Here is a 25876-nt window from a genome sequence, read left to right as displayed (position 1 = left end):
TCGTATGTTCCTTCATGGGGATAAAGCCTCTAAACTTATGATGTCCCTGATAAAAAAAAGACAGGCTCGCACTTTTATACATGCAATTAAAACTCCACAGGGTCATCGTACGCAAGACTATTCCCAAATCTCGGACTAATTCCTTCGTTTTTATAAAAATGTATATCAAATTCGGCCAGAGGAGTCGGCTACGGAAAGGGACAGGAGGAAATGTGGTATACAAAACTACCTGGCTAAGTTAAATCTCCCGAAACTCTCTAAAATGCAGAAGGCGACCTTAGGAAAACCGTTTTCTCGAGCGGAGGTTCAGTCCATCCTATCCAGGAGCCCCGTGGGGAAGGCTCCAGGTCCAGATGGCCTTCCCATTATCTATTATAAAAAATTTTTTGACATTCTGGGGGAACATCTCTTAGCATCATGCAACGCTTTACTACACGGCGATCCCATACCCAAGCAAGCACTTGAGGCACATATCACATTAATACACAAAGATGGGAAAGATCCGGAGTGTTGTGGAAACTATAGGCCCATCTCACTCCTGAATGTGGACCTAAAGATATATGCTAGCTTAATTGCTAACCGAGTGGCAGATATCCTTCCAGATCTCATTTCCCCTGAGCAAGCGGGGTTTATTAGAGGTAGAGAGGGGAAGGATAACGCGCTAAGAGTAATAAACTTAATGCAACACGCCAGGACCCATAAGCTGCCTCTAGTGCTGCTGGGAACGGACGCTGAGAAAGCGTTTGATAGGGTGGACTGGACCTTCTTGCAGGGGACACTGGAGGCCTTCAATTTCCCTCCAGACATCTTGCGCGCAATCCTGCAGATGTACACATTTCCCACGGCCAGGATTAAGATAAATAATACTCTCACCGACCCCCTCGACATAAAAAATGGCACAAGAGAGGGATGCCCCTTATCCCCCCTACTCTTTGTCATGGCCATGGAGCCACTGCTAACTTCCATCCAGCAGGATCGGGAGATTGAGGGGTTCAGCCTGCAGGGAGTTCACCACAAGTCTGCCGCCTTTGCCGACGACTTGTTGGTGGTAATGTCCAGGCCAGAAAGGGGCTTCCCTGCCTTTATGAAAGTACTGGAGGAATACGGCCACTGGTCTAACTTCAAAATTAACCTATCTAAATCAGAAGCATTAAGCATTAATATCGCCAGTAAAGTTATAAAGTCTCTCCAAAATGCGTTTCCTTTTCGGTGGCCATATAGCCACATAACATACCTAGGCATTAAATTAGGGAAAACCTTCAAGTCCTTGTTTGACCTCAACTACAAACCCCTTCTTCCTAATCTTACCGCACACTTAGCCTCGTGGAAGGCTCCCTTTCTTTCGTGGATGGGCCGGAAAAACTTAATTAAAAGCATTATACTCCCAAAGTTTATCTACCTCTTTCAAATGTTACCCATACCAATTCCCACAGCTTTTCTTTCTCAATGCAACTCTTTAATCTCCAATTACGTCTGGAATAAACATAAACCGAGAATCAATTTTCAAACATTGAACTTGCCAAAAGACAAAGGGGGCATGGGTTTACCCAATGTATCGTTATATTACCAAGCCGCCGTCCTCTCCAGAACGGTAGACTGGATCAGACGCCCACCGAGTAAACTGTGGATATCTATAGAAGAATACTTAGCCCCCGCCCCTCTACGAGCTATGTTACTCTCCCCTACTAATCAGAAAGATAAAAGACCCATTACGAATGAACTAACGAGAACCCTTATGCACAAATGGAGGGAAAATAGAGAGATATTGGCCCCACCTCTTTCCCCTCTAACCCAAGTTTCAGACATATTAGACGCTGATGTCAATCAACCTGCGTCCACGAAGGCCACATTCCTGACCAAGGTGAAGGTTCCGTTGGCTGATCTTTTGGTGGATGGCTCTTTGATATCTAAACAGGAGATGGGTATGAATCCTCTCCTCGCTAGGCTCACATTTCTACATCACACGAAATTAAAACATGTGATCCACCCACTATTACCCCACGCCCATCTCGACAGACCTTTAACCACATTTGAATCTTTCTGCATGCAAACCTGGGCTCCCAGGAAAGTTCTTTCTAATCTGTACCACACCCTGCTTACAAAAAAACTGGTGGTGAAGAGAGCATATATACTAAGATGGGAAAGGGACCTGAAAACCACATTCACCGACCTTCAGACGAGCCAAATTTATAATGCTTCACACGGCCCGTCGTGTTGTGTGAGAGTTCAAGAGAATTCTTTCAAAGTGATTGCGAGATGGTACATTGTCCCTACCTCGTCTAGTACGTGGAGCTCTTCCACCTCGGACCAATGCTGGCGATGCGAGAGGGACAAGGGAACATATTTACATGTGTGGTGGGAATGTCCGATTATCCAGACCTTCTGGCGGACAGCATCACAGTTAATATTTGACCTCACAGGCAAAAAGGGGGTCTTGGACCCTAGACAAATGCTTCTGAACTTCCCAATGTGGCCTAAAGACAAAGCTACTTCGAAACTAGCGTCATTTGTAAGCTCAGCTTGTAAACTTCTCATTGCCCAATTGTGGCGCACAACGAAAATTCCCACCCTTACGCAGCTATTGCTGAAGTTAGATCAATTATATCATGTCAAAGAACTTTCAGCCCTTTCACGTCAGAATGCGCTCTCTTTCCACCAGATTTGGAAGACTTGGCAGGCCTATAAGTCAAAGCCCCAATTTTCAGTAGTTACTTCGCAGACGGCAACATAGGGAAATGTGAGTCACCCTACCCCTCTCCAATGAGATGACGGACAGAAGTCAGACCATACCAACCACGAGATGAGTGGACCCAAGACCAACATTCTCTCCTCTCTTCTTTCTTTCCTATCTCTTCCCCTTCTTTCTTCGTCTCTTGAACCTATTACCTCTAATCCCTTAACTGAATTCCATGCGATATAACTTCGCTCTTCTAGATCCTAGCTTTCCCCCTTACACCTAATTCTTATGGTATTTACTGTTAAAAATTATTTCATGTTAATCCAGAAACCAGGCTAATCAATCTGGAGCGGACTTTCCCAAAAGCCGGAAGGCTAAGTTTATTATCTGGATAAGCTCAGACAATACACAAGTAGTCTGAGTTATAAAAAATGAGATGGGAAGATTACAATACAGTTGCAATAATATTGGTTAAGACTGTGATTTCTGTTGAATTTGTATTCTTATTTCTTGTTTCAATAAACAAAACATTAAAACGAAACGAAAAGGAGCAGCTAACATTGTTTTAGTGATTGTTCCATTAACACAGGTGTGGGTGTTGATGAGGATAGGGCTGGCGATCAATCAGTCATGATTAAGTAAGAATGACACCACTGGACACTTTAAAAGGAGGCTGGTGCTTGGTATCATTGTTTCTCTTCAGTTAACCATGGTTACCTCTAAAGAAACACGTGCAGCCATCATTGCTCTGCACAAAAATGGCCTAACAGGGAAGAGTATCGCAGCTACAAAGATTGCACCTCAGTCAACAATCTATTGCATCATCAAGAACTTCAAGGAGAGAGCTTCCATTGTTGCCAAAAAGGCTCCAGGGCGCCAAAGAAGGACCAGCAAACGCCAGGACCGTATCTTAAAACTGTTTCAGCTGCAGGATCGGACTACCAGCAGTTCCGAGCTAGCTCAGCAATGGCAGCAGGTTGGTGTGAGTGCTTCTGCACGCACTGTGAGGCGGAGACTGCTTGAGCAAGGCGTGGTTTCAAGGAGGGCAGCAAAGAAGCCACTTCTCTCCAGAAAAAACATCAGGGACCGACTGATATTCTACAGGTACAGGGAGTGGACTGTTGAGGACTGGGGTAAAGTCATTTTCTCAGATGAATCCCCTTTTCGATTGTTTGGGACATCTGGAAAACAGCTTATTAGGAGAAGAAGAGGTGAGCGCTACCACCAGCCTTGTCTCATGCCAACTGTTAAGCATCCTGAAACGATTCATGTGTGGGGTTGCTTCTCAGCCAAGGGAATCGGCTCACTCACAGATTTGCCTAAAAACACAGCCATGAATAAAGAATGGTACCAGAATGTCCTCCAAGAGCAACTTCTCCCAACTGTCCAAGAGCAGTTTGGCGCCCAACAATGCCTTTTCCAGCATGATGGAGCACCTTGCCATAAAGCAAAGGTGATCACCAAATGGCTTATGGAACAAAACATAGAGATTTTGGGTCCATGGCCTGGAAACTCCCCAGATCTTAATCCCATTGAGAACTTGTGGGCAATCATCAAGAGACGGGTGGACAAACAAAAAACAACAAATTCTGGCAAAATGCAAGCATTGCTTATGCAAGAATGGACAGCTATCAGTCAGGATTTGGTCCAGAAGTTGATTGAGAGCATGCCAGGGAGAATTGCAGAGGTCCTGAAGAAGAAGGGTCAACACTGCAAATATTGACTTGCTGCATTAACTCATTCTAACTGTCAATATAACCTTTTGGTACTCATAATATGATTGCAATTATATTTCTGTATGTGATGTAAACATCAGACAAACACAATTAAAAATCAGAGGGCAACAGATCATGTGAAAATATAATTTTGGTGTCATTCTCAAAACTTTTGGCCATGACTGTAATTTACCTGTCTCACCCTTGTCTCGGGATATTTGAATACAGCTTGAAATTCATCCAATAAGAGAAGCAACCTTGTACAACCAATCGTGAAGACCCCAATGGTCGGAATGGAGATTTCAGGGGTATAAGAAGGAGGACTGTCCATTGCCCAGGGAGACTCTTGCTACATGCTACCAATCTAGGACCTGCGGATCCGATTGGCAAGCCATAACCAAACCTGGATTATAATACTATATGGACTTCAGCATCGAATGCAAGGATTCGGCTTTGTTATCAAGGACTACATAAGGAAGGAATCCCGCTTGGGACAACCCAGTCATCTGATTACAGACTTTGCAGACCTCAGCCAGCTTCCTCAAGACCTGTTACTCTGGTCATCTAGGATTGCATATATCTTGATCGCTTTGTCCCTATGGCCTGCTGGGTAGACTCGGACAAGGCAGAATTTTGAACAGGATCTTCCTCCTACGGGTCCTCCGCAGATCTTGGTACATTGAGAGGTGACCTCAGGGGAGTCCACGTTAGTATCCTTCTGCTTGCCATTGTGCTTCTCTGCTTGTGACAACACTCGTGGGGGTGGTCCAGGGTGTAAGGCTGTATTGTGATCCGTGCTGCTGCATTCTGCACATTTCACGCTAGCTTCACAATTCCTGGCGAGGTGTGATGTTGTAGCACAGCATTTGAAGCAGATGTTGTTTTCCTTGAGGAAACCTTTGCAATCCTCTAAAGACTTCTCCCTGAAGGCTCTGCATTTTAGTAGAGGATGTAGTTTCTTGTGTAGGGGACACTGCTTACTGACATCTTGAGGTCTGTTCTCTTCTGGAGGTGGCTTACTAACATGTTGAGAAGGTCCTGTGGAAACAATGTTAGTTTATGGACTGCCATGGGTGTCCTACTGGGTTTGACACCGGGAGTAGTGGGGCACAACAGGGTGAAGTCAAAACTGGGGTCATTTCTGACTTTAGCTTGTTGAACAACAAAATTTACAAATACACTGAAAGGAGGAAAAGGCACATTATAAATTTGCTTATACCGTGAACCACAAATCACCCACTTTTCTTGTAGGTTGTAAGGAAGTTTCTGCACGATCTGATTAACTCCCCTGGCAGTGTCGAGGAAAGCCAATCCGGGCAAATTTCCTTCCTCCTGAGCAACCTGTAACTCTATCAACAAATCACTCAGTTCTCTAAGTTTTTGATAACCTTTAGGCCCTATCTTAGGAAAACCATCAATTCTTTGATATAAAGCATTTTCAATGGCTTCTATGGATCCATAGCATTCATCAAGTCTTTCCCATACCTTACGTAGGTCTGTGGCTGGATGCTTTATATTAATGTCTCTTAGTCGTTTCGCGTGCTCAGCCGACTCATTCCCAAGCCACTTTACTAGGAGATCTAACTCCTCGCTACAAGAAAGGTCCAGACCCTGAATGGTGTTCTGGAACGAGGCTTGCCATGACCTACAGTTCTCAGTTTTGTCAGTGAACTTTACAAGTCCCTTAGTAACCAGTTCTCGGTGAGCAAAGAACTTTGCAAAGTCCATGGTAGCTTGGTTGGTGTTGGTGCGAGCTGGTGTGTTATAGTCATGTATAATGTGTGGTGTATAACCATACCTTTTAGGAGCTTCAGTCTCAGGGTAGTCTGTATAATACCGTTCTGAAGCAAAGGGAGTCCCTCTAATTCGGGATAGAGGTGATACCTTCTGTTCTGTAGAACTGTAGTTGTAGTCGACGTCGACCTGCTGCATACTTTCTTGCTTACAGTACTTCAGTTCGGGATTGGGTCTTTGGTAGTCGATATGGGCTGATCGGTGTCGTGGATCAGGGTTGTCATCCGTTCCGGGATGCTGGTGGATATACTCTGGGACGCGTTGGGTTGGATCCTGTTGCTCTATGTCTGATCCAAGTACGTTGCTGCATTCCTCGGATTCAGAATACTCCACGGCCTCCAGGAACTCTGCTTTGGCTTTTGCCACTGCTGCCTCCTTTTCTGCATTAAGTTTGTCCAGAGAGGCCTGCAGGCGTGCTTTTTCAGCTTCTTGTTCAGCTAGCAAGCGTGTTCTGTCTGCTTGCAGGCGTGCACTTTCTGCTTCTTGCTCAGCTAGCAAGCGTGTTCTGTCTGTTAGCAGGCGTGCACTTCCTGCTTCCAGGCATGCACTTTCTGCATCTTGGTCTGCTTGTCTTAGCTTTAGTTGCATCTCTTGTGCAGCGAAGGTGGATTTTACTTTTGCGGCCTCAGCTTCTGCACGAGCGAGAGCAGCGAACTCTTTCACTGAAGATTTGTTAGAGCAGCTTGCTCGGGACCTTGTCCTGACTGAGGGTGCTCGGGACGCAGACATTGTGCACTCGGCTGTAGATTGCTGAGAACTTGGGCTGGAAAGTTGAGTCTATACATGAACAGATTCACGCGTGGCGGGAATGGTGTTGTGCTTGCTGGGGAGGGCTGCACTCTTGATCCCTGCAGCTGTATGGCGGCTGCTGTAGTACCCGTATGTGGTGCAGTGTGGGTGATAGCGGTCCCATGCAGTCTATTCAACTACCGTCTGTGGTCAGTGTCCGTTTTTACTGTTATGCCTTCTCTCACGTAACGCTGTGAATCTCCGGCATACAGCTAAACCCTCGCTCACATTTCAAATAAACAGACTGTGGAATTCAGTAGCCTTGATTTATTGGCTGGTAACGTGAACTTGATTGCAGTATACGTGGAATATACAGTGAATATAGGAATATCCAATGTACAGATGAATACGGTTTATGGAATATGGAATACGGTATATCCAAGATACAGTTGAATATGGGTAAAAACTATAACAAGAAAATGATTACAGTCAGTACAGTGTTAATACAGAGTTAACATAGCATAACAGTATATGAGATACAGTTCTTATGAGAATGTAGGTGAAAGGTCACTGTAGCTGCAACAGAGATAGACAATCTTATCTATACAAGCAAGGCAGGGACGACACTAAGGTACAATGCATTTACTACACAATCTACCATCTAAGATTCTATCACTAACACATGTAATTTGCTGTGCTCACTGGATTACACTAGGCAAGGGTGAATGTACAGAGAGGTAAGTCGGCATGTGTTTTCCTAACAAATCCAAAGAGAAAATGGCTGCAGGCTTCTTCTCAGCTCAGAGGGGGCGTTTCTACCCAGAATACATTTAGCTTAAAGAGAAACTCATTAATTCATAGAATATCAGCATATCAGCGACCTCTAGGGGTTGTAACAGAAATTGCAATGAATGACTATTATCAGGCTGCCATAAGGCAGAACAACTCTTTATGGCTTCAGAGGCACTACATGAATAGGAACCGTACTCAAGTCACACAAATCCCTAATTTCATTTTTTTAAAAATAAAATCCTCATTTTTTCTGAAGTTTATTGTATACAGTCATGTCTAGCAGCAGTTGGATGGAAGCATCATTCCTGAGTAATAGAAATATTCTCCATTTATTAGAATTGTTTCTCTAGTGTTAATCATCATTGTAGTGTGTAATGGGTGTAGCTAGAGGAGGGATCAGTGGATTTTTTGCCAATAGTTGGGTATGGACATGTTCTGGAGACTGGTAAACATCTGGGTAGAGGAGTCAATAAACAGAGACTAATTTGGCTATTAGAGCCTAGATCTCCCTTTCCTTTAATTAAAAACAGACCCCAATGTGTAACAGTCAGTATGTGCTCTAATTGACAAGGAGGAGTGATACGATGCACAAAAGTTTGTTTTTAATTCAATATATTTTTTTCTCTATAGGAATGAAGGATCCTTGATTAATTTGTTTTTGCAAAATGTTGTTAAGCATTTGTCTTTTGCTGACCCAGCAATTCTCTCTTAGAGGTAAGTGATGATGGACTAATAAACTATACAGTGTTTATGTACCATTCAAAGGTACATGTATAGATGTGTAGACGTTTTCTAGAAGTTAAACACTGGCAAGATATATTATTCATCGGAAAAGATCTAAATGTATCATCGTCGTAGGTCTGACCCATAGAATCTTGTAAGCTGTGGTACTACAGCTCAACCCCATTCACCCGAACCGCAATATCGGGCACAGCCACCCAAATGCTGTATGTGTTTCCACTGGGGAACATATTAAAAAAAGTGTCCTGATGCCTGAGTTATTAGGCTTGATTTTAGGTATATTCAGTGCTCTGAATCAGAATTTGCCATTCATTTTTTTTTTGTAACAGCTCTACTTTTTGAGATAATGCACAGTTGCCCACATATGAATTTGGGATTTTTTTCCTCAACAATTATAGAATCAAAGATAATCTGTAAGGTATGTGTCATGCGATGTGCTGCTCTGTACGTGTGACGCCCTGGCAAAATCAGGTAGTCACAAATAGACCCCTGCTTAACACCTTCCCTCATTAGGAAACACACAGCCGAAAAGAAACCCTAGTCACCCCCCCTTAGGGACAGACACACCAGTGGGCGTGACCAGGTGCTTGGGACATGCCCACCTAGGGATTTAGACGACCCAGGGCGGGAAAAGCGGAGTTGAGAAGTCAAGCTTTAGAGTTCAGTTTGGAGAGGAGTGTGGGCTGGAGCTAAGGGTAGCTCCAGCAGTGAAGTTCAAGTTGAACAGTACCAGGGTAGGAGCCCTGGTGCCTTGGCTAGGAGGCAGACGGTGGTCTCCATCAGCAGGAGACGGGAAGACAGCTCGGCGGAACCGAGTTGGACTGGGCCAGGGTTGTAGTCCGCCGGTACCGACACGGGGAACCAACCCGGAAATCGTAGCACAAAGGGGGTACTCGGACCCTGAAGCCAGGAACCAGAAACAAGTGGAACTGGTTAATTAACCGATTGAGGCCAGGACTAGAGGTCCTGTCCTACCCAAAGTCCCTCATAGAAGACAACAGCCCACCGATAGGGATAAGAGGTCACCGCCAGGGCCCATAGATCCCACGGGCCAGCGTCTGCCGGCACGGCTCCTTAGGCCACATCCAGCCAGGAGCGGACACCTGAGTTTTATACTGGGAAAGTCCAGCTTACACAATGGTGCAGGAAAAGGATAGAGACCACCAGCCGGGTGGGGGATTCCGAACACAACCGGCCGCAGCACCGACCACCACCACCTTGGTTTACCAGAGACTTGTGTGTTTTACTAACAGTGAGAACACCAGCACCCCCTGCGGTCGTCATCTCACCAGCACCAGAGCCACCAGGTCCCGGGGCCACCATCCCTGCCCACGGAGGGGTTAACAACTTGCTGCACAACATCTCCCCCGGGTGCCCCGTAACAGCAGCGGTGGTGTCCCACCTCACCACACACCGTGGGTGGCGTCACAAACTTACTACGGCCTAGCCCGTACATCTACGTCCCCCCCATTTATTCGGCGTGTCCGTGAGACCCCCGGGTCCGGAGACCCTCGAGCCACCACCCCTGAAAGTCCGGGCCCGAGCAGTGACCGGCTGCTGGCACGGGGGCGGCACATACGCAGCAGGTATCATGGGGACTTTGCACTCTGTGCAAATTGCAGAGTCTGACACGCCACATGGTGCTTCTGGATTGCTTAGGCCTGAGCCCCACTTGCGAGTGACTCGCGAAAGTCTCGCATTGCATCACCCGGCACAGTCGCACACTCTCCGGACAGGAGCGTCTTGGCTGCATAGAAATATATGCAGCTGACCCGCTCCTGTCAGGAGAGTGTGCAGCCGTGTCAGGTAATGCCGATGCGAGACTCATGCAAGTCACTCGCAAGTGTGACTCCGGCCTTAGTCAGAGCCGGGTGTCGACCAGTTTTGTGCTTGCTGATGATCAGTCTGGCAGGAGTTAATTCTTGCTGGTCTGTAAATTGCTGGTCGGCTCACAGGTTACTGAAGACCTATCACAGCTGCCTCCACCCTTTAAAAGATGGTTGATCCTGCTCCTCCATGCTGAATATAGTGAAAGCGATACCGATCCTGGTGCATAGTGACTCAGCTGCTGGAGCACTGTTGTATGCTATTGTGGTGTGTTGTGGAGGTACCTCTGTCATTGTGTATGTCCTTCCTTTTATTTATTCCCACTGTGCACATATTGTCTTTACCTCATTGATTGACTAGTGTATGAGTTTTAGTTCCTCCCTATCTGTCTGTTTGTGTGGGGATTTATCGCTCCAGTCCGCGCCCTCTTCCGGGGTTCGGGTGAGTTGGTATAAGATTAGGACTTCTCAGAAGTTAGGGTTACACTGGGGTTCAGACCTCGCCACCATTAGGCGTACCTCTGGGATGAAGGACAGTTAGGGGCTCCCCTAACTTGGTGGTCAGCTTTGGAGACCCAATTTCTAGTCACTCCAAGACTGTTGTGATATTATGTAACAGGTGCTTGAAAACGTATTAAATGCAATGTGCATTTAAATAAGTATTAAGATATAGGGCATTCTGATAAAAATGGGAATATTACAATATCGACCAAGCGAATGGTGGCTGTTCATGACAGTTCTAAGTGGAGCCTAAAATGTGAGCTTTTACTCAATGGAAGCAAATATGGATCAACCTCAATAGGTCACTCAACTAAGATAACTGAATAGCAAAGCACAATGACTCTGGCCCTACAGAAACTATCATAGCATTATCACCAGTGACCAATCTATGTGGATCTAAAAATGGTGCATATTGCCTTGGGACATCAGATTCACTAAGTATCCCTGTTTTTTCTGTCTCCAGGATAGTAGATCAAAAACTGAGCACTGGATAAGAAAACAGTGGCCTCTGAGGGAACACATGGTAGTAGGAGAAAACAATGTAATTGCAGAACTATTGGTTGACAGGAGTAAGATCAGTGTACCAGTAGTAGTAAGGGCTCTAAACAAAAAGGGAAGATGCTTTGAGTATATCTGCAGATAATTTCCAGTGCTCACCATAGAGAAACTAAAGGTGGATATGTGACGCCCTGGCAAAACCAGGTAGTCACAGATGACTGTACCCCCCACCAAGGGTACAGGAATCGCCTCCTCCTTGGGATTTCACACCACTTCCCACACACAGGAACACCAGCCACAAAGCCTATTCACCCCCATGACAACAGGGATACACCAGTGGGCGGGACCAGGTGGATGGGAACGCCCACCTAGGGGTCTTAAGGTGTTGGGTGGGAACACAACAGTCGAGTCGAGTCAAGTGAAGTCAAGTCAGTGAGTGGAGAGCTGAGGAGTGAGGAGCTGAAGTGGTAGAGTGGTCAAGGGTCGGAGCCCTTTGACCACGGGAGAACTGACTAGGTGGCAGACGGCAGTGTAGGGCCACAGGCGACGGAGATCCGGTCGCGGGAGACCTGAAGTAGACCGGGGTAGGGTTGTAGCCCGCTGGTACCGACAGTGGGAATCCGGTCCAGAGGCCGTGCACAAGCGGGGTACCTGGACCCTAGAATGAGGCAAGCTTCAAACTCCTTGTTAATTGACCAGCGGGACAAGGTTCCAAACCTTGTTTCCAGAGAGAAGCCCAGAGAGCAAAACGGAAGCCCAATGCGGGGGATAGGGTGTCTGCCAGAACCCACTAAAATCCCAAGGGTCAGATTTTGCTGGCATGGCTCCCTCTGTACACAAAACCACAGGGGAGCGGATTTCTTCCATTCCAAGCGGGTTAAATCAACACACAGCAAGACACAAGTGCAGGAGGAAGGGTCCCTATCTTGCTAACCCATGTGCGGGACCAGCACACCTCTCCAACGGCAACCGGCATCCAGCCTTGGTTTACAGTACAGACTCTGTGTGGATTATTCTCAATTGTGAGTACACCGGTGTCATCCGGTCCAACCTGCCGACGGCGCCCCAGCACTGCTCCCCACGTACACCTGGGCCCCGGAACTACACCTCCCCTACCAGTGGAGGGGATACCATCTTGCTGCCCAGCACCATCGGTCCCGGGCACCGGCACCAGAGGCAGCGGTGGTGCCACCATCTCATCACCGCAACCCACGGGTGGCGTCACAGACAAAAACTATCTCCCCTGTAAATACCCCCTTTCACTGTTGCGAGAGCAGGAGGTTGCACGAGCCCCGGGTCCAGTCACCACTCGAGCCCCAGACACGATCCCGGATCTGAGCGCCCCATGCAGCCCCTCTGCTGTGGAGCGGAACCCGTCCGCGACAGATATGTTTGACAGTTCTCAAATCAGAGGACTCATAAAAGATCCACACTTCAAAGATTCATTGAATGGTGCTGAGGCAGATGCATGGTCTTCTATCACTATGGTTGTGCAGAATTTTCTTGGGAAATCTAAAGTAAATAGTTACTCTGAACTAGTAGAAAAAAATGCTATCTTCTTTCCATCACCTTGGCTGTACAATGAGTATCAAGGTGCATTATCTCCATAGCCACTTGGATCGTTTCCCAGAAAACCTTGGTAAAGTGAAGAGCAAGGTACATGATTCCACCAAGCTATTAAAACTGTAGAAGAAAGATACCAACAACACGGGGATACCCACATGATGGTGGATTATTGCTTGTCATTTCAAAGGGATTGCCCTGGCGCAACTCACTGCAAGAAATCTTTAAAGGGCAACTTCTACTACGTATCTTAGTAAATGAACAATGTCTCCATGAGAACTTTTTATGGATGTTTAATTCTTATTTTGCGATGTAGATTCTTCATAAATAAATTTAATCTACAAGATTGAATTTGTTTTAATAACCAAGAAGTCAATAATAAGAATGTTTAGTAGACAGCAGTCCTAGTTTTTCGATCAGTAATATGCATATACAGTGCTGGCCAAAAGTATTGGCACCCCTGCAATTCTGTCAGATAATACTCAGTTTCTTCTTGAAAATGATTGCAATCACAAATTCTTTGGTATTATTATCTTCATTTAATTTGTCTTCAATGAAAAAAAATTGTCATAAAGCCAAATTGGATATAATTCCACACCAAACATAAAAAGGGGGTGGACAAAAGTATTGGCACTGTTTGAAAAATCATGTGATGCTTCTCTAATTTGTGTAATTAACAGCACCAATAACTTACCTGTGACACCTAACAGGTGTTGGCAATAACTAAATCACACTTGCAGCCAGTTCACATGGATTAAAGTTGACTCAACCTCTGTCCTGTGTCCTTGTGTACCACATTGAACATGGAGAAAAGAAAAAAGACCAAAGAACTGTCTGAGGAATTGAGAATCCAAATTGTGAGGAAGCATGAGCAATCTCAAAGCTACAAGTCCATCTCCAAAGACCTGAAAGTTCGTGTGTCTACGGTGCGCAGTGTCATCAAGAAGTTTAAAGCCCATGGCTAACCTCCCTAGATGTGGAAGGAAAACAAAAATTGAAGAGAGATTTCAACGCAAGATTGTTCGGATGGTGGATAAACAACCTCGACTAACATCCAAACAAGTTCAAGCTGCCCTGCAGTCCGAGGGTACAACAGTGTCAACCCGTACTATCCGTCGGCGTGTGAATGAAAAGGGACTGTATGGTAGGATACCCAGGAAGACCCCACTTCTTACCCTGAGACATAAAAAAGTCAGGATGGAGTTTGCCAAAACTTACCTGAGAAAGTTTAAAACGTTTTGGAAGAATGGTCTCTGGTCAGATGAGACAAAAGTAGAGCTTTTTGGGAAAAGCCATCAACATAGAGTTTACAGGAAAAAAAGAGGCATTCAAAGAAAAGAATACAGTCCCTACAGTCAAACATGGCGGAGGTTCCCTGATGTTTTGGTGTTGCTTTGCTGCCTCTGGCACTGGACTGCTTGACCGTGTGCATGGCATTATGAAGTCTGAAGACTACCAACAAATTTTGCAGCATAATGTAGGGCCCAGTGTGAGAAAGCTGGGTCGTCCTCAGAGGTCATGGGTCTTCCAGCAGGACAATGACCCAAAACACACTTCAAAAAGCACTAGAAAATGGTTTGAGAGAAAGCACTGGAGGCTACTAGAGTAGCCAGCAATGAGTCCAGACCTGAATCCCATAGAACACCTGTGGAGAGATCAGAAAATGGCAGTTTGGAGAAGGCACCCTTCTAATCTCAGGGACCTGGAGCAGTTTGCCAAAGAAGAATGGTCTAAAATTCCAGGAGAGCATTGTAAGAAACTCATTGATGGCTACAGGAAGCGGTTGTTCGCAGTTATTTTGGCTAAAGGTTGTGCAACCAAGTATTAGGCTAAAGGGGGCTTTACACGCTATGATATCGTTAATGTTTTATCGTCGGGGTCACGTTGTTAGTGACGCACATCCGGCGTCATTAACAATATTGCAGCGTGTGGCACTTACCAGCGACCTTAAGCGACCTCAAAAATGGTGAAAATCGTTCACCATGGAGAGGTCGTCCCAAAACCAAAAATCGGTAATGGTTGATTATCGATCTGGTTCGTCGCTCCTGCAGCAGCACACATCACTGTGTGTGACACCGCAGGAGCGAGGAACGTCTCCTTACCTGCCACCGGCCGCAATGCGGAAGGAAGGAGGTGGGCGGGATGTTACGTCCCGCTCATCTCCGCCCCTCCGCTTTGATTGGCCGGCCGCTTAGTGACGTCGCGGTGACGGGGAGGGATTGTTCGGCAGTCACAGCGCCGCCGACGACCAGGTAAGTGCGTGTGACGCTGCCGTAGCGATAATGTTCGCTACAGCAGCGAACACACGATATCCACACACGACGGGGGTGGGTGCTTACACGCTCGATATCGCTAGCAATTGCTAGCGATGTCGTAGCGTGTAAAGCCCGCTTTAGGGTGCCAATACTTTTGTCTGGCCCATTTTTGGAGTTTTGTGTGAAAATGATCAATGATTTGATTTTTGTTTCATTCTCTTTTGTGTTTTTTCATTGCAAGCAAAATAACTGAGTATTATCTGACAGAATTGCAGGGGTGCCAATACTTTTGGCCAGCACTTTAAATAGGGTATATCACATCTCAGTAACTAGAGTTGATGGAAGAAAGATAAGGGCAGATTTAGAATCAGTGACAAAAACTGACCTAAAACAGGTTGCATTTGTTGCAGAGTCCTGGCGTCCCCGGTTTTTATGCCCTCAGCTACATTAGGCAGGCTTTCACCCGCCCCCCCTTGGTTCTTTCTAGCACTTCCGCATGTTGGGGCGGGGCTTCACTTTCGTACCTTCCCTGCTCGGGGAAGATGCTCGAGCGGGAGATTTTCGCGCCAAAGATGGCGGCGCTTTCAATTTTTCGGCCGGACGCCGCCGGCGGAGACTACAAGGCGCACTTCTACTGGTAAGTAGATCGGCTCAATCCTGTTTGTAGATGCTAAGTTGTCGCGGGCGGAGGGGACGCACTCGCCACGCTCGGGTCCGGGGCTTCTGCTGCTGCTCGGTGGTTCGAGCGGTGGACCGGACCCGGGGACTCGAGCAGCGATCCTCACCCGTGAGTGAAAAGGGGGTGGTATGTTTAGGGAGATTGTTCATGACGCCACCCACGGGACGTGGTGATGATGGCACCACCGCTGCTGGTAACGGGGATCCCGGGAGAGATGGTAGGGTGCAGCTGAGATGTTGTCCCCTCCGTGGGTAGGGGGTTGGTGATCCCGGGGCCCGGTGGTGTAACGGGGAGGCTGGATGGCTGGGGTGCAGGGTTGCAGGGACAGCACGGCGCGGTGCCGGATGGCACTGGTGTACTCACTCAGACAATCACTGACAAAGTCTCTGGTAAACCAAAACGGCCGGATGGACGAGCCGGCTGCAGTGTTGTTGTTGTGCTCTCCCCGGACGGCTGATGGTGGCTGTCTTTCCCTGCACCTTTAATAATGTTCTTGACTCCTGTGGTTGCCCACCGGTAGTCCGCTCCCCGGCGTATAGGTGCCGTAGGAGCCCGTTTTGCCCGCAGGCGCTGGCCCTTGGATCTCTAGCCTGCGGCGGTGGCTGTATATCCTCTCTGGGTGCACAGTTGCCTTCAATCGGGACTTGGTAGTTGGAAAACCCCTGGGGTTCCTGTCACATTCGGATTTGACTATTGACAGCGGCTCTAAGCCTGGTCGGGGTCCGATGGCCCTGCCTGTGTGCTTAGCTTCACTCCGTTCCCCGGTCCGGTACCGGCGGGCTGATGCCCGACCCCGGTCCTTACGGCTCTGCGGAGTTCCACTAACTCCTGCAGACGGCCACCACCGTCTGCCAACCTTGCTGTCAGTGTCTGGGCTCCAACCCAGACACCCAAGTGTTTACTCCTCTCACTTTCACCTCCAAGACAGAACTGTCACTTTTCCCGCCTCCAGGCCTGTGAACTCCTCAGTGGGTGGGGCCAAACACCTGGCTCCGCCCCACCTGGTGTGGACATCAGGCCCTGGAGGGAGGCAACAAGGGTTTTGTGTTTGGCTGCTGTAACTGCCTAGGGTGGGGGTGTGTATGTTGGTATGTATGTGACTACCTGGCTAGTCCAGGACGTCACACGAGCACATACATACACATAGCGCACATGCATGTATACACTGAACACACACACACTGATACACACACACAGACACACACACACACACACACACACACACTGCTGGATACTCACCTGTCCCCAGCAATGCGGTCCCCGGCACAGAAGTCCCCAGCACTACTCCAGCTTCCAGCTCCTCTGTTCAGTGAATATTAAGAGCGGCGATAAAGAGCGGGAGGCAGCAGAGCCAAAGGAAACAGCGCTGGATACAGGTAAATATAGAAAATCTTTTCATTTAAAAGACCCGTGTTTTCTCCAGTATGTGTCACACTGATGTCACACGGATCACATCAGTGTGCGATCAGTGTGACACTCGTGCTGCCAGAGAAAAAACGGACATGTCTCAGTGTGTGCGTGCGGGGCCATGAGGGGTCACACGGTCCGTGTGAAAACACAACCTTGTGAGTATAGCATAGAATAACATAGGTACGTGTGAAATCCGTGTTAAGAACGGATGTCACACGTACCTGAAACACAGACGTTTGAAACCGGCCTTATACAGCAAATTTGCCACTCTTGAAGGCCATTAATGTTCTGAACCACTACAATACCCCTTTCATGGTTGGCCCCATAGAGTATGATGACCCCACAGCGCTCCCAGTAACATATAATGCCCCCAACACAATATGATGCCCCTACAGCTTCTTCCACAAACACAGAATAATGCTGTATTATAATTACTGACTGATAACATAAAAAAAATGAAATAACACTCAGCGCGCCCTATTACCCTGATGTGCTTCTCCGATCAGTGCAGTGTGTGGGCTGAGGCTCTGAGCAGCAGGTGCGCGCTAGTTATGTCATCAGTCCTGCTGTGCTGAGACTCGCACAGGATGCTACTCATGGTAGCCGTGTGGCCTGCCGCAATTAGTGGTATGCCACTGACAGTAATGTCACACATGTGCTCTAGCTTTCTGCTGATGAGGACAAAATGTGCTCAGGATTTCTCTCTACATGAATCTATTTCTAATATGACCACAACATTTCTGTGCAGTAGATACTTGCTTGATTGGTGTGGTATGTAATGACACAGTCAAGAGCTCACTTTCTAGCCAGCTAGCGAATGATGGCATTATTACATCATTTTATAATATTCCAGGAGCCTTTTAAAAAAAATGTTTTTTCTGACAACCCTTTCACCCAAGTGAGTATTATATTCTAGAAAGGCAGACACCATTATTATTGAGTGGCAGAAAACCACCAGGGTCTTTCATTTTGAAGCACATAAAATTGTAAGTTAGGAATGAAAATCAATCCTTAAACCTTCCCATAGCGCCAAACCTAACTGCATCAATCTTTTTAAATATTAAAATACAATTCATGCACCTAATGACTTCTGGAACTGACAGCGTGGGTTGTCTTCAATTCTCAGCCCCGTTTGTCTTGGCTGTTATAAAGAAATACAAAGCTTTGTTGGTTAAATTTCCATGAGCTAAACCAGGGGAGGACCCGGTAAAGAGAAAACTAAGCCTAAAGGGGTTTCTCCACAAATAATGTTCATTTTAACTAATAGATCTTGGAAGAATAATAATTTCCACAATCGTATGTGTTATACAGCTCTGGCAAAAAATTAAGGCACCACTTCCAAATTGTCAGTTTTTCTGATTTTTCTCTTTATAGGTATATTTTTGAGTAAAATGTAAATTGTTCTTTTATTCTATAAACTACTGACAACGTCTCCGAATTTCCAAGCAATAGATTTTGTATTTATTTATGAAAATGAGAAATGGTCAAAATAACAAAACAATGTATTGCTTTCACACCTCAAATAAGGCAAAGAAAACAAGTTCATAATCATTTAGAAACAACAATACTAATATTGTTTTATCTCAGGAAGAGTTCAGAAATCAATATTTTGTAGAATAACCATGATTTTTAATCACAGCTTTCATGCGTCTTGGCTGCTTTCCACCAGTCTTTCACACTGCTTTTCGCTGACCTTATGCCACTCCTGGTGCAAAAATGGAAGCAGTTCTTTATTTGATGGCATGTGACTATCCATCTTCCTCTTGATTACATTCCAGAGGTTTTCATTGGGGTTCGGGTCTGGAGATTGGGCTGACCATGACAGGGTTTTGATGTGGTGGTCCTTCATCCACACATTGATTGACCTAGCTGTGTGGCATGGCGCATTGTCCTACTGGAAAAAACAGTCCTCAGAGTTGGGGAACTTTGTCTGAGCAGAAGGAAACAACTGTTTTTCCAGGATAACCTTTTATGTGGCTTGATTCATACATTCTTCGCAAAGTATAATCTGCTCAATTCCAGCCTTGCTGAAGCATCCCTCTACAAGTCTCCATCTAGCCATTAGATGACCAGGTGTTGGGCAAAGCTGAAAATTAGACTCCTCAGAACAGATTACCTTACTCCAGTCCTCAATGGTCTTCCTCTTGATTACATTCCAGAGGTTTTCAATGGGGTTCGGGTCTGGAGATTGGACTGACCATGACAGGGTTTTGATGTGGTGGTCCTTCATCCACACATTGATTGACCTAGCTATGTGGCATGGCGCATTGTGCCTGCTGGAAAAAACAGTCCTCAGAGTTGGGGAACATTGTCTGAGCAGAAGGAAGCAACTGTTTTTCCAGGATAACCTTTTATGCGGCTTGATTTATACATCCTTTGCAAAGTATAATCTGCTGAATTCCAGCCTTGCTGAAGCATCCCTCTCCAGGTCTCCATCTAGCCATTAGATGACCAGGTGTTGGGCAAAGCTGAAAATTAGACTACTCAGAAAAGATTACCTTACTCCAGTCCTCAATGGTCCAATTTTGCAGATTAAACTTTGCGAAGGACTTTCCTCTGCCAACAAGCTTTTTGGAGTTGTAAATTTCATTTTCCAGCAGGACTTGATACCTGTCCACACTGCCAAAAGTAACAATACCTGGTTTAATAACCACAGTATCACTATGCTTAATTGGCCAGCAAACTCGCCTGACCTATACCCTATAGAGAATCTTTGGGGTATTGTCAAGAGATAGATGAGAGACACCAGACCCAACAATACAGATGAGCTGAAGGTGATTATCAAAGCAACCTGGTCTTCCATAACACCTCAGCAGTGCCACAGGCTGATTGCCTCCATGCCACGCCGAATTGATGCAGTAATTCAACATAAGGAGCCCCGACCAAGTATTGAGTGCATTTACTGTACAGACTTTTCAGTAGGCACCAACATTTCTGAGTTTAAAATATTTTTTTCAGTTGGTCTTTTATAATATTCTAATTTTCTGAGATAATGACTTTTGGGTTTTCATTGGCTGTAAGCTATGTACCATCCCGCGCTCGGCTGCAGCCACCCACGGGATGTGGTGAAGGTAGACACCACTGCTGCAGTGACGGGGCACCCGGGGGAGATGGTAGTGCAGCAAGATGTTAACCCCTCTGTGGGCAGGGATGGTGGCCCCGGGATCCGTTGGGGGTAGCTGGGCGGTGCAGGACGGTGCGCGGCCAGATGGCACTGTTGTACTCACTGTTATTGACACACACAAGTCTCTGGTAAACCAAGTTGATGGTGGTCGGTGCCCGCAGCCGGCTGCGTCTGGTCCCCCACCCGGTTCGGTGGTCTTGGCCTTTCTTCTGCACCGTGTTGTGTATTTGGGCTGCCTGCGCTTCAGCGACGGGAGTCCGCTCCCCGGCTTTGTGAATGTCGGGAGAGCCCTTTTGCCCGCAGACGCTGGCCCGTGGGATCTCTCTGCCTGTGCGGTGGCTTTCTATCCCCCTCGGTGGGCTGTTGTCTTCAGTCAGGACTTGGGTGGGAAAGGACCTATAGTCCAGACCGCAATCAGTTAACTCAGTTCAGTGGATTCTGGACCTCGTCTCAGGGTCTGAGTACCCCCCTGTGTGCTCCGGTTTCCGAGTCGGTTCCCCGGGTCGGTACCGGCGGGCCACTATGTGACGCCCTGGACTAGTCAGGTCGTCCCAGGTAGTCCCATGCACACACACCCCTCCCCTTGGTGGGGTGACAGCAGCCAAACTACAAACCTTTGTCACCACCCTCCGGGTTTGATGTTCACACCAGGGGGTGGAGCCAGGTGGTTGGCTCCACCCACCGAGGAGTTCACAGGCCCGGAGGCGGGAAAACAGTCTAGATTAGCTTTGACAGTGGAGTGAAGTGGAGTCAAGTTCAAGGGCAGATCTGTGCTCAGGCCTGCCAAAGTCTACACCAGGTGTCTGGGTTGGAGCCCAGTCACCTCTGGCAAAGAGGCAGACGGTGGTGGCCGCCTGCAGGAGCTGGGATTACAGCCGGTGGAACCGTAGGGAACGGGGACAGGCGGTGGCCCGCCGGTACCGAACCGGGGAGCCGACTGGAAACCGGAGCACCAGGAGGGGTACTTAGACCCAGTATGAGGCCCAGAAACAACTAGGCTAAGTCAAATCAACTGATTGAGGACTGGACTTTAGGACCTTTCCCACACAAGACCCGACTGAAGACAACAGCCCAACCATTAGGGTAAAGCCACCGCCAAGGCATAGAGACCCAAGGGGCCAGCGTCTGCGGGCAAACAGGGCTCTCCCGACACATAGCAAGCCGGGGAGCGGAATACCGTTGCTTAGGCATAAGAGTTGCAACTTTTACAACAGAGAGGTGCAGGAGAAAGGCGGAGACCACCAACCTGTTAAGGGGAAACTGCAGCCGGCTGCGGGCACCGTTCACCACCTTGTTTGGTTTACCAGAGACTCCAGCGTGTTTATCATAGTGAGTACACCAGTGCCTATGGGCCACGCACCGCGCTGACACCCCAGCACGCATTCATCCCCTCGCCTCAGCACCTCCCTCGGGCCCCCAGGACCATCATCCCCCCTACCCACGGAGGGATCAACACCAAGCTGCGCAACACCGTCCCCGGGAGCCTAGTCAACGGCAGCGGTGGTGTCCATCCATTCACCACAACCCGTGGGTGGCATCACGAACTTAAATCCCCTGCAAACCACCGCAGCTCCGGCCGTGGACCTCCCCACCGAAGTCCCTACGTGTAGCGCCAACCGCCTTTCAGAGTGATGTGACCCCCGGGTCCGTGGAGAGCTCGAGCCACCCACCGACGAGCACGGATCCGAGCGGCTCGGCAGCTGGCCGAGCCCCGGGGCGGTACAACTACCCTGTCCCGGTCCACCATGGTTCCACTGAGCCGTCTTCCTGGCTCCTGCAAACTAAGGCCACCGTTTGCCTCCTAGCCAAGGTACTAGGGCTCCGACCCTGGCACCTGTCAGACTGTCACAGGCCTGTCCTACAGGCCTGACCTCCTCCACTCCTCAACACTAAAACTCATCTGCTTCTGTGTTTCCTGCTTCAGGCCCTCTGGACTCTTCGGTGGGTGTGGCCAACCGCCTGGCTCCACCCCATGGTGTGTCCATCAAGCACTGAGAGAGGTGACTAGGTTTTACTGGTTGGCTGATGTTACCTTATTGGGGGACAGGTGTAATGCGGGGGTCTACCTGTGACTACCTGGCTAGTCCAGGGTGTCACACTCCCCCTTGGCTAACTACAGACCATCCGCGGGCTGTCCGACCACCACCGTTTATTTTTGTTGTAACTGCAAAAGATAAAAGGAACATTTGTACAATTATAATAACAGTATTTACAATCAAGCGTATTTGTGTTTCTTCCCTTGCAGGAGGCATGTTACTTAAACGCTGCAAACATATAAAAACATTCTTATTAACCGGGAACGGGACGGGACCGGGTCCTTTCAGTTGCCCACCCAAGCAAACCTAAATATTGATGCTGCCTCTAAAAACAGGTCAGCACCCCTTTTCCCCAGTCTAGAAATCGGGTTCAGGTCCAGGTATTGCCCATACGGGCCGGGTAAAAAGTTCCTTACCCGGCAGTCTCTCAGAGGCCTCACGTCCAGGGGACCCCTGACTCAGAGGGTTGTCACCGGTTCCAATGGTGGCGGGACCTCGACCTCCTCTGCCGCAGGCCCTTCCTCCAACCAGCCTCCCCAGAACTGTAGGACCTGAAAGGGTGGTCCGGGATTATTTACAAGCCCAAAAGTTTTTCGGTGGCTTGCAAGTTCTTAGCCTTGTTCATTGTAAAACGGGGTAAATAACGGGATCAAACAAAGTCCCAACGGGGACGAGCAGTATGGTAGCCGGGAACCGCTACCTCACTCAACAGGCTTCTCTTCGTCTTCATGGTCAGGGAGTGGTGGAGAGGGACGGCCGTGCAGCTGAGCACCCATGTATGTCCTCCTTACACCCAAGGCTTGCACGGAAATCTGGGGCAACCCCACAGGCGGCGACGTTTCTTCCGGGAGCTGGAAAATCTGGGGTTCGCCGGTTTCACTGTGAGCGGGCCTGGTCTCCTGACGGGTCGGCAGGTCTGGAGGGGTTTGCACGGCCTTATCCTGCCGAGGTGCTTTCCAGGAGGCGGGCCTCTCGTTTGCCCACACCACAGCCACCATCTTTTGCATCTCCCGCTTCCAGCCCAAGGCTTGCTGCATCGACTCGACTTGTACCTGGATACAGAACTGCGCCAGCTTCATCTCCAACCACGTCGCCGTTCCCGGCGGCAATCGATCTCATACCACCTCAGCTCCAGCATCCAGGGCGGGAGCCGCATCCTCCTTGTCGGTCGCCCCCACTGGCTCCGAGCTGGCTATCGGGAGGTCTTCTGAGCCGGGCGCCGTTCCCGTCGCGGCCGGACGGACTGCCGGGGCCGACATCCTTCCTTCGGCAGGCGGTTCGCCGACAGCTGTCGCACGGGGAGTCACCACCGGAGCCTCTGGACCCGCCGCTCCTGCGACCGGAGCGGGAGCTGTAACCTCCTCCTCGCCGGCGGTATTCTCTGCGGGCACCGCCGCTCCAGCGGTCGGCGCGGGATCGGCATCAGGCTTGGGAGCAGACATCCTCCATCTACTCCCCCTTGGTCTTTTTGCAGCACTCCCTTCTTTGGCCGGTCAGTTTTTTTTCTTTCGACCTCTCATTTTGCTGCACAGCCGCGTTCCCAGGGGGCGGGGCTTCAGTTTTTCACGCCCTTTCTGCGGGGAAGAAGACTCTGGCGGGAATATTCGCTCCGCAAGATGGCGGATTCTGCAAATTTAGCAACGGATCACCGCTGACTTCACTTCAAGGCGCACTTCACTAGGCAAGTGAATAGGTAAGTATCCTGTTCGTGATGCCAGAAGAGTCGATGTGTACCGCCCCGCACTCGGCTGCAGCCGAGCCGCTCGGGCCCGGGTTCGTTGGTGGGTGGCTCGAGCGCCTCCGGACCCGGGGTCACTTCGCTCTGAAAGGGGATGCTGGCGCTTTTGGTGGGGGGTTAGGTAGGCGCACAGCCGGAGCTGCGCTTGAGTTTGTGACGCCACCCACGGGATGTGGTAAGGGATGTGGTGAAGGTAGACGCCACTGCTGCAGTTACGGGGCACCCAGGGGAGATGGTAGTGCAGCAAGATGTTAACCCCTCCGTGGGCAAGGATGTGTCCCGGGACCCGTTGGGGGTAGCTGGGCGGTGCAGGGCGGTGCGCGGCCAGATGGCACTGTTGTACTCACTGTTATTGACACACACAAGTCTCTGGTAAACCAAGTTGATGGTGGTCGGTGCCCACAGCTGGCTGCCTCTGGGCCCCCAACCGGTTCGGTGGTCTTGGCCTTTCTCCTGCACCGTGTTGTGTATTTGGGCTGCCTGCGCTTCAGCGACGGGAGTCCGCTCCCCGGGGCTTTGTGAATGTCGGGAGAGCCTTTTGCCCGCAGACGCTGGCCCGTGGGATCTCTCTGCCTGTGCGGTGGCTTTCTATCCCCCTCGGTGGGCTGTTGTCTTCAGTCGGGACTTGGGTGGGAAAGGACCTATAGTCCAGACCGCAATCAGTTAATTAACTCAGTTCAGTGGATTCTGGACCTCGCTTCAGGGTCTCAGTACCCCCCTGTGTGCTCCGGTTTCCGGTCGGTACCGGCGGGCCACTACCCTGTCCCGGTCCACCATGGTTACACCGAGCCGTCTTCCCGGCTCCTGCAGGCTAAGGCCGCCGTTTGCCTCCTAGCCAAGGTACTAGGGCTCCGACCCTGGCACCTGTCAAACTGTCACAGGCCTGTCCTATAGGCCTGACCTCCTCCACTCCTTAACACTAAAACTCATCTGCTTCTGTGTTTCCTGCCTCAGGCCCTTTTTTTCTCCTTGGTGGGCGTAGCCAACCGCCTGGCTCTACCCCCTGGTGTGTCCATCAAGCACTGAGAAAGGTGACTAGGTTTTACTGGTTGGCTGATGTTACCTTATTGGGGGACAGGTGTAATGCGGGGGTCTACCTGTGACTACCTGGCTAGTCCAGGGCGTCACAGCCATAATCATCAACATTAACAGAAATAAGCACTTGAATTAGATCACTCTTTGTGTAATGACTCTATATAATATATGTGTTTCCCTTTTTGTATTGAATTACTGAAATAAATTATCTTTTTGATATTCTCATTTATTGAGATGCACCTTTATGTGCGTAATAGCTTGTGTGCTGGTGGGCTCATTATTTCTAGTGGCTTAATGGTATGAGTAAAACTGGTTGTCCAGTATTTCATCTCAGCAACAAAGCATACTTCATTATTAGCAGTACTAGAACACATTCACACAATGAGTCTCAGAAGTACTGTTGCAATTTAGGCTCTAGAGCAGGGGTGGGCAATTAATTTTCCCATGGGGCCGCATGAGAAATTTGGATTACTTTAGAAGGCCGGACTAATATAATTAACTCAGTTCTACCCAATATACTACATTACTACACCCCCTCCATATACTACACCTGTAATAAACTACATCACTACACCCCCTCCATATACTAAACCTGTAATATACTACATCACTACACCCCCTATATACTACACCTGTAATAAACTACATCACTACACCCCCTCCATATACTAAACCTGTAATATACTACATCACTACACCCCCTATATACTACACCTGTAATAAACTACATCACTACACCCCCTCCATATACTAAACCTGTAAT

General features: G+C 48.5%; 1 protein-coding gene across 2 annotated transcripts in view; it reads left to right on the top strand.

Annotated features, from left to right (window-relative positions):
• TMEM25 (transmembrane protein 25) overlaps positions 1-25876 on the top strand; it is a 218853-nt gene that overhangs the window by 73010 nt on the left and 119967 nt on the right. The window contains exon 2 of one of the 2 annotated variants that reach the window (XM_075327468.1): positions 8338-8421. The exons of the other annotated variant lie outside the window; for it this stretch is intronic. Coding sequence (XP_075183583.1) covers positions 8373-8421 — 49 coding nt within the window. The 5' untranslated portion in view covers positions 8338-8372. The remainder of the gene's footprint in view (positions 1-8337; positions 8422-25876) is intronic. 2 annotated transcript variants of the gene reach the window in all.

The sequence above is a fragment of the Anomaloglossus baeobatrachus genome, chromosome 11 (genome assembly GCF_048569485.1).
Source record: "Anomaloglossus baeobatrachus isolate aAnoBae1 chromosome 11, aAnoBae1.hap1, whole genome shotgun sequence".
NCBI lineage: Eukaryota > Metazoa > Chordata > Amphibia > Anura > Aromobatidae > Anomaloglossus > Anomaloglossus baeobatrachus.
This window is presented reverse-complemented; position numbering and strand designations above follow the sequence as displayed.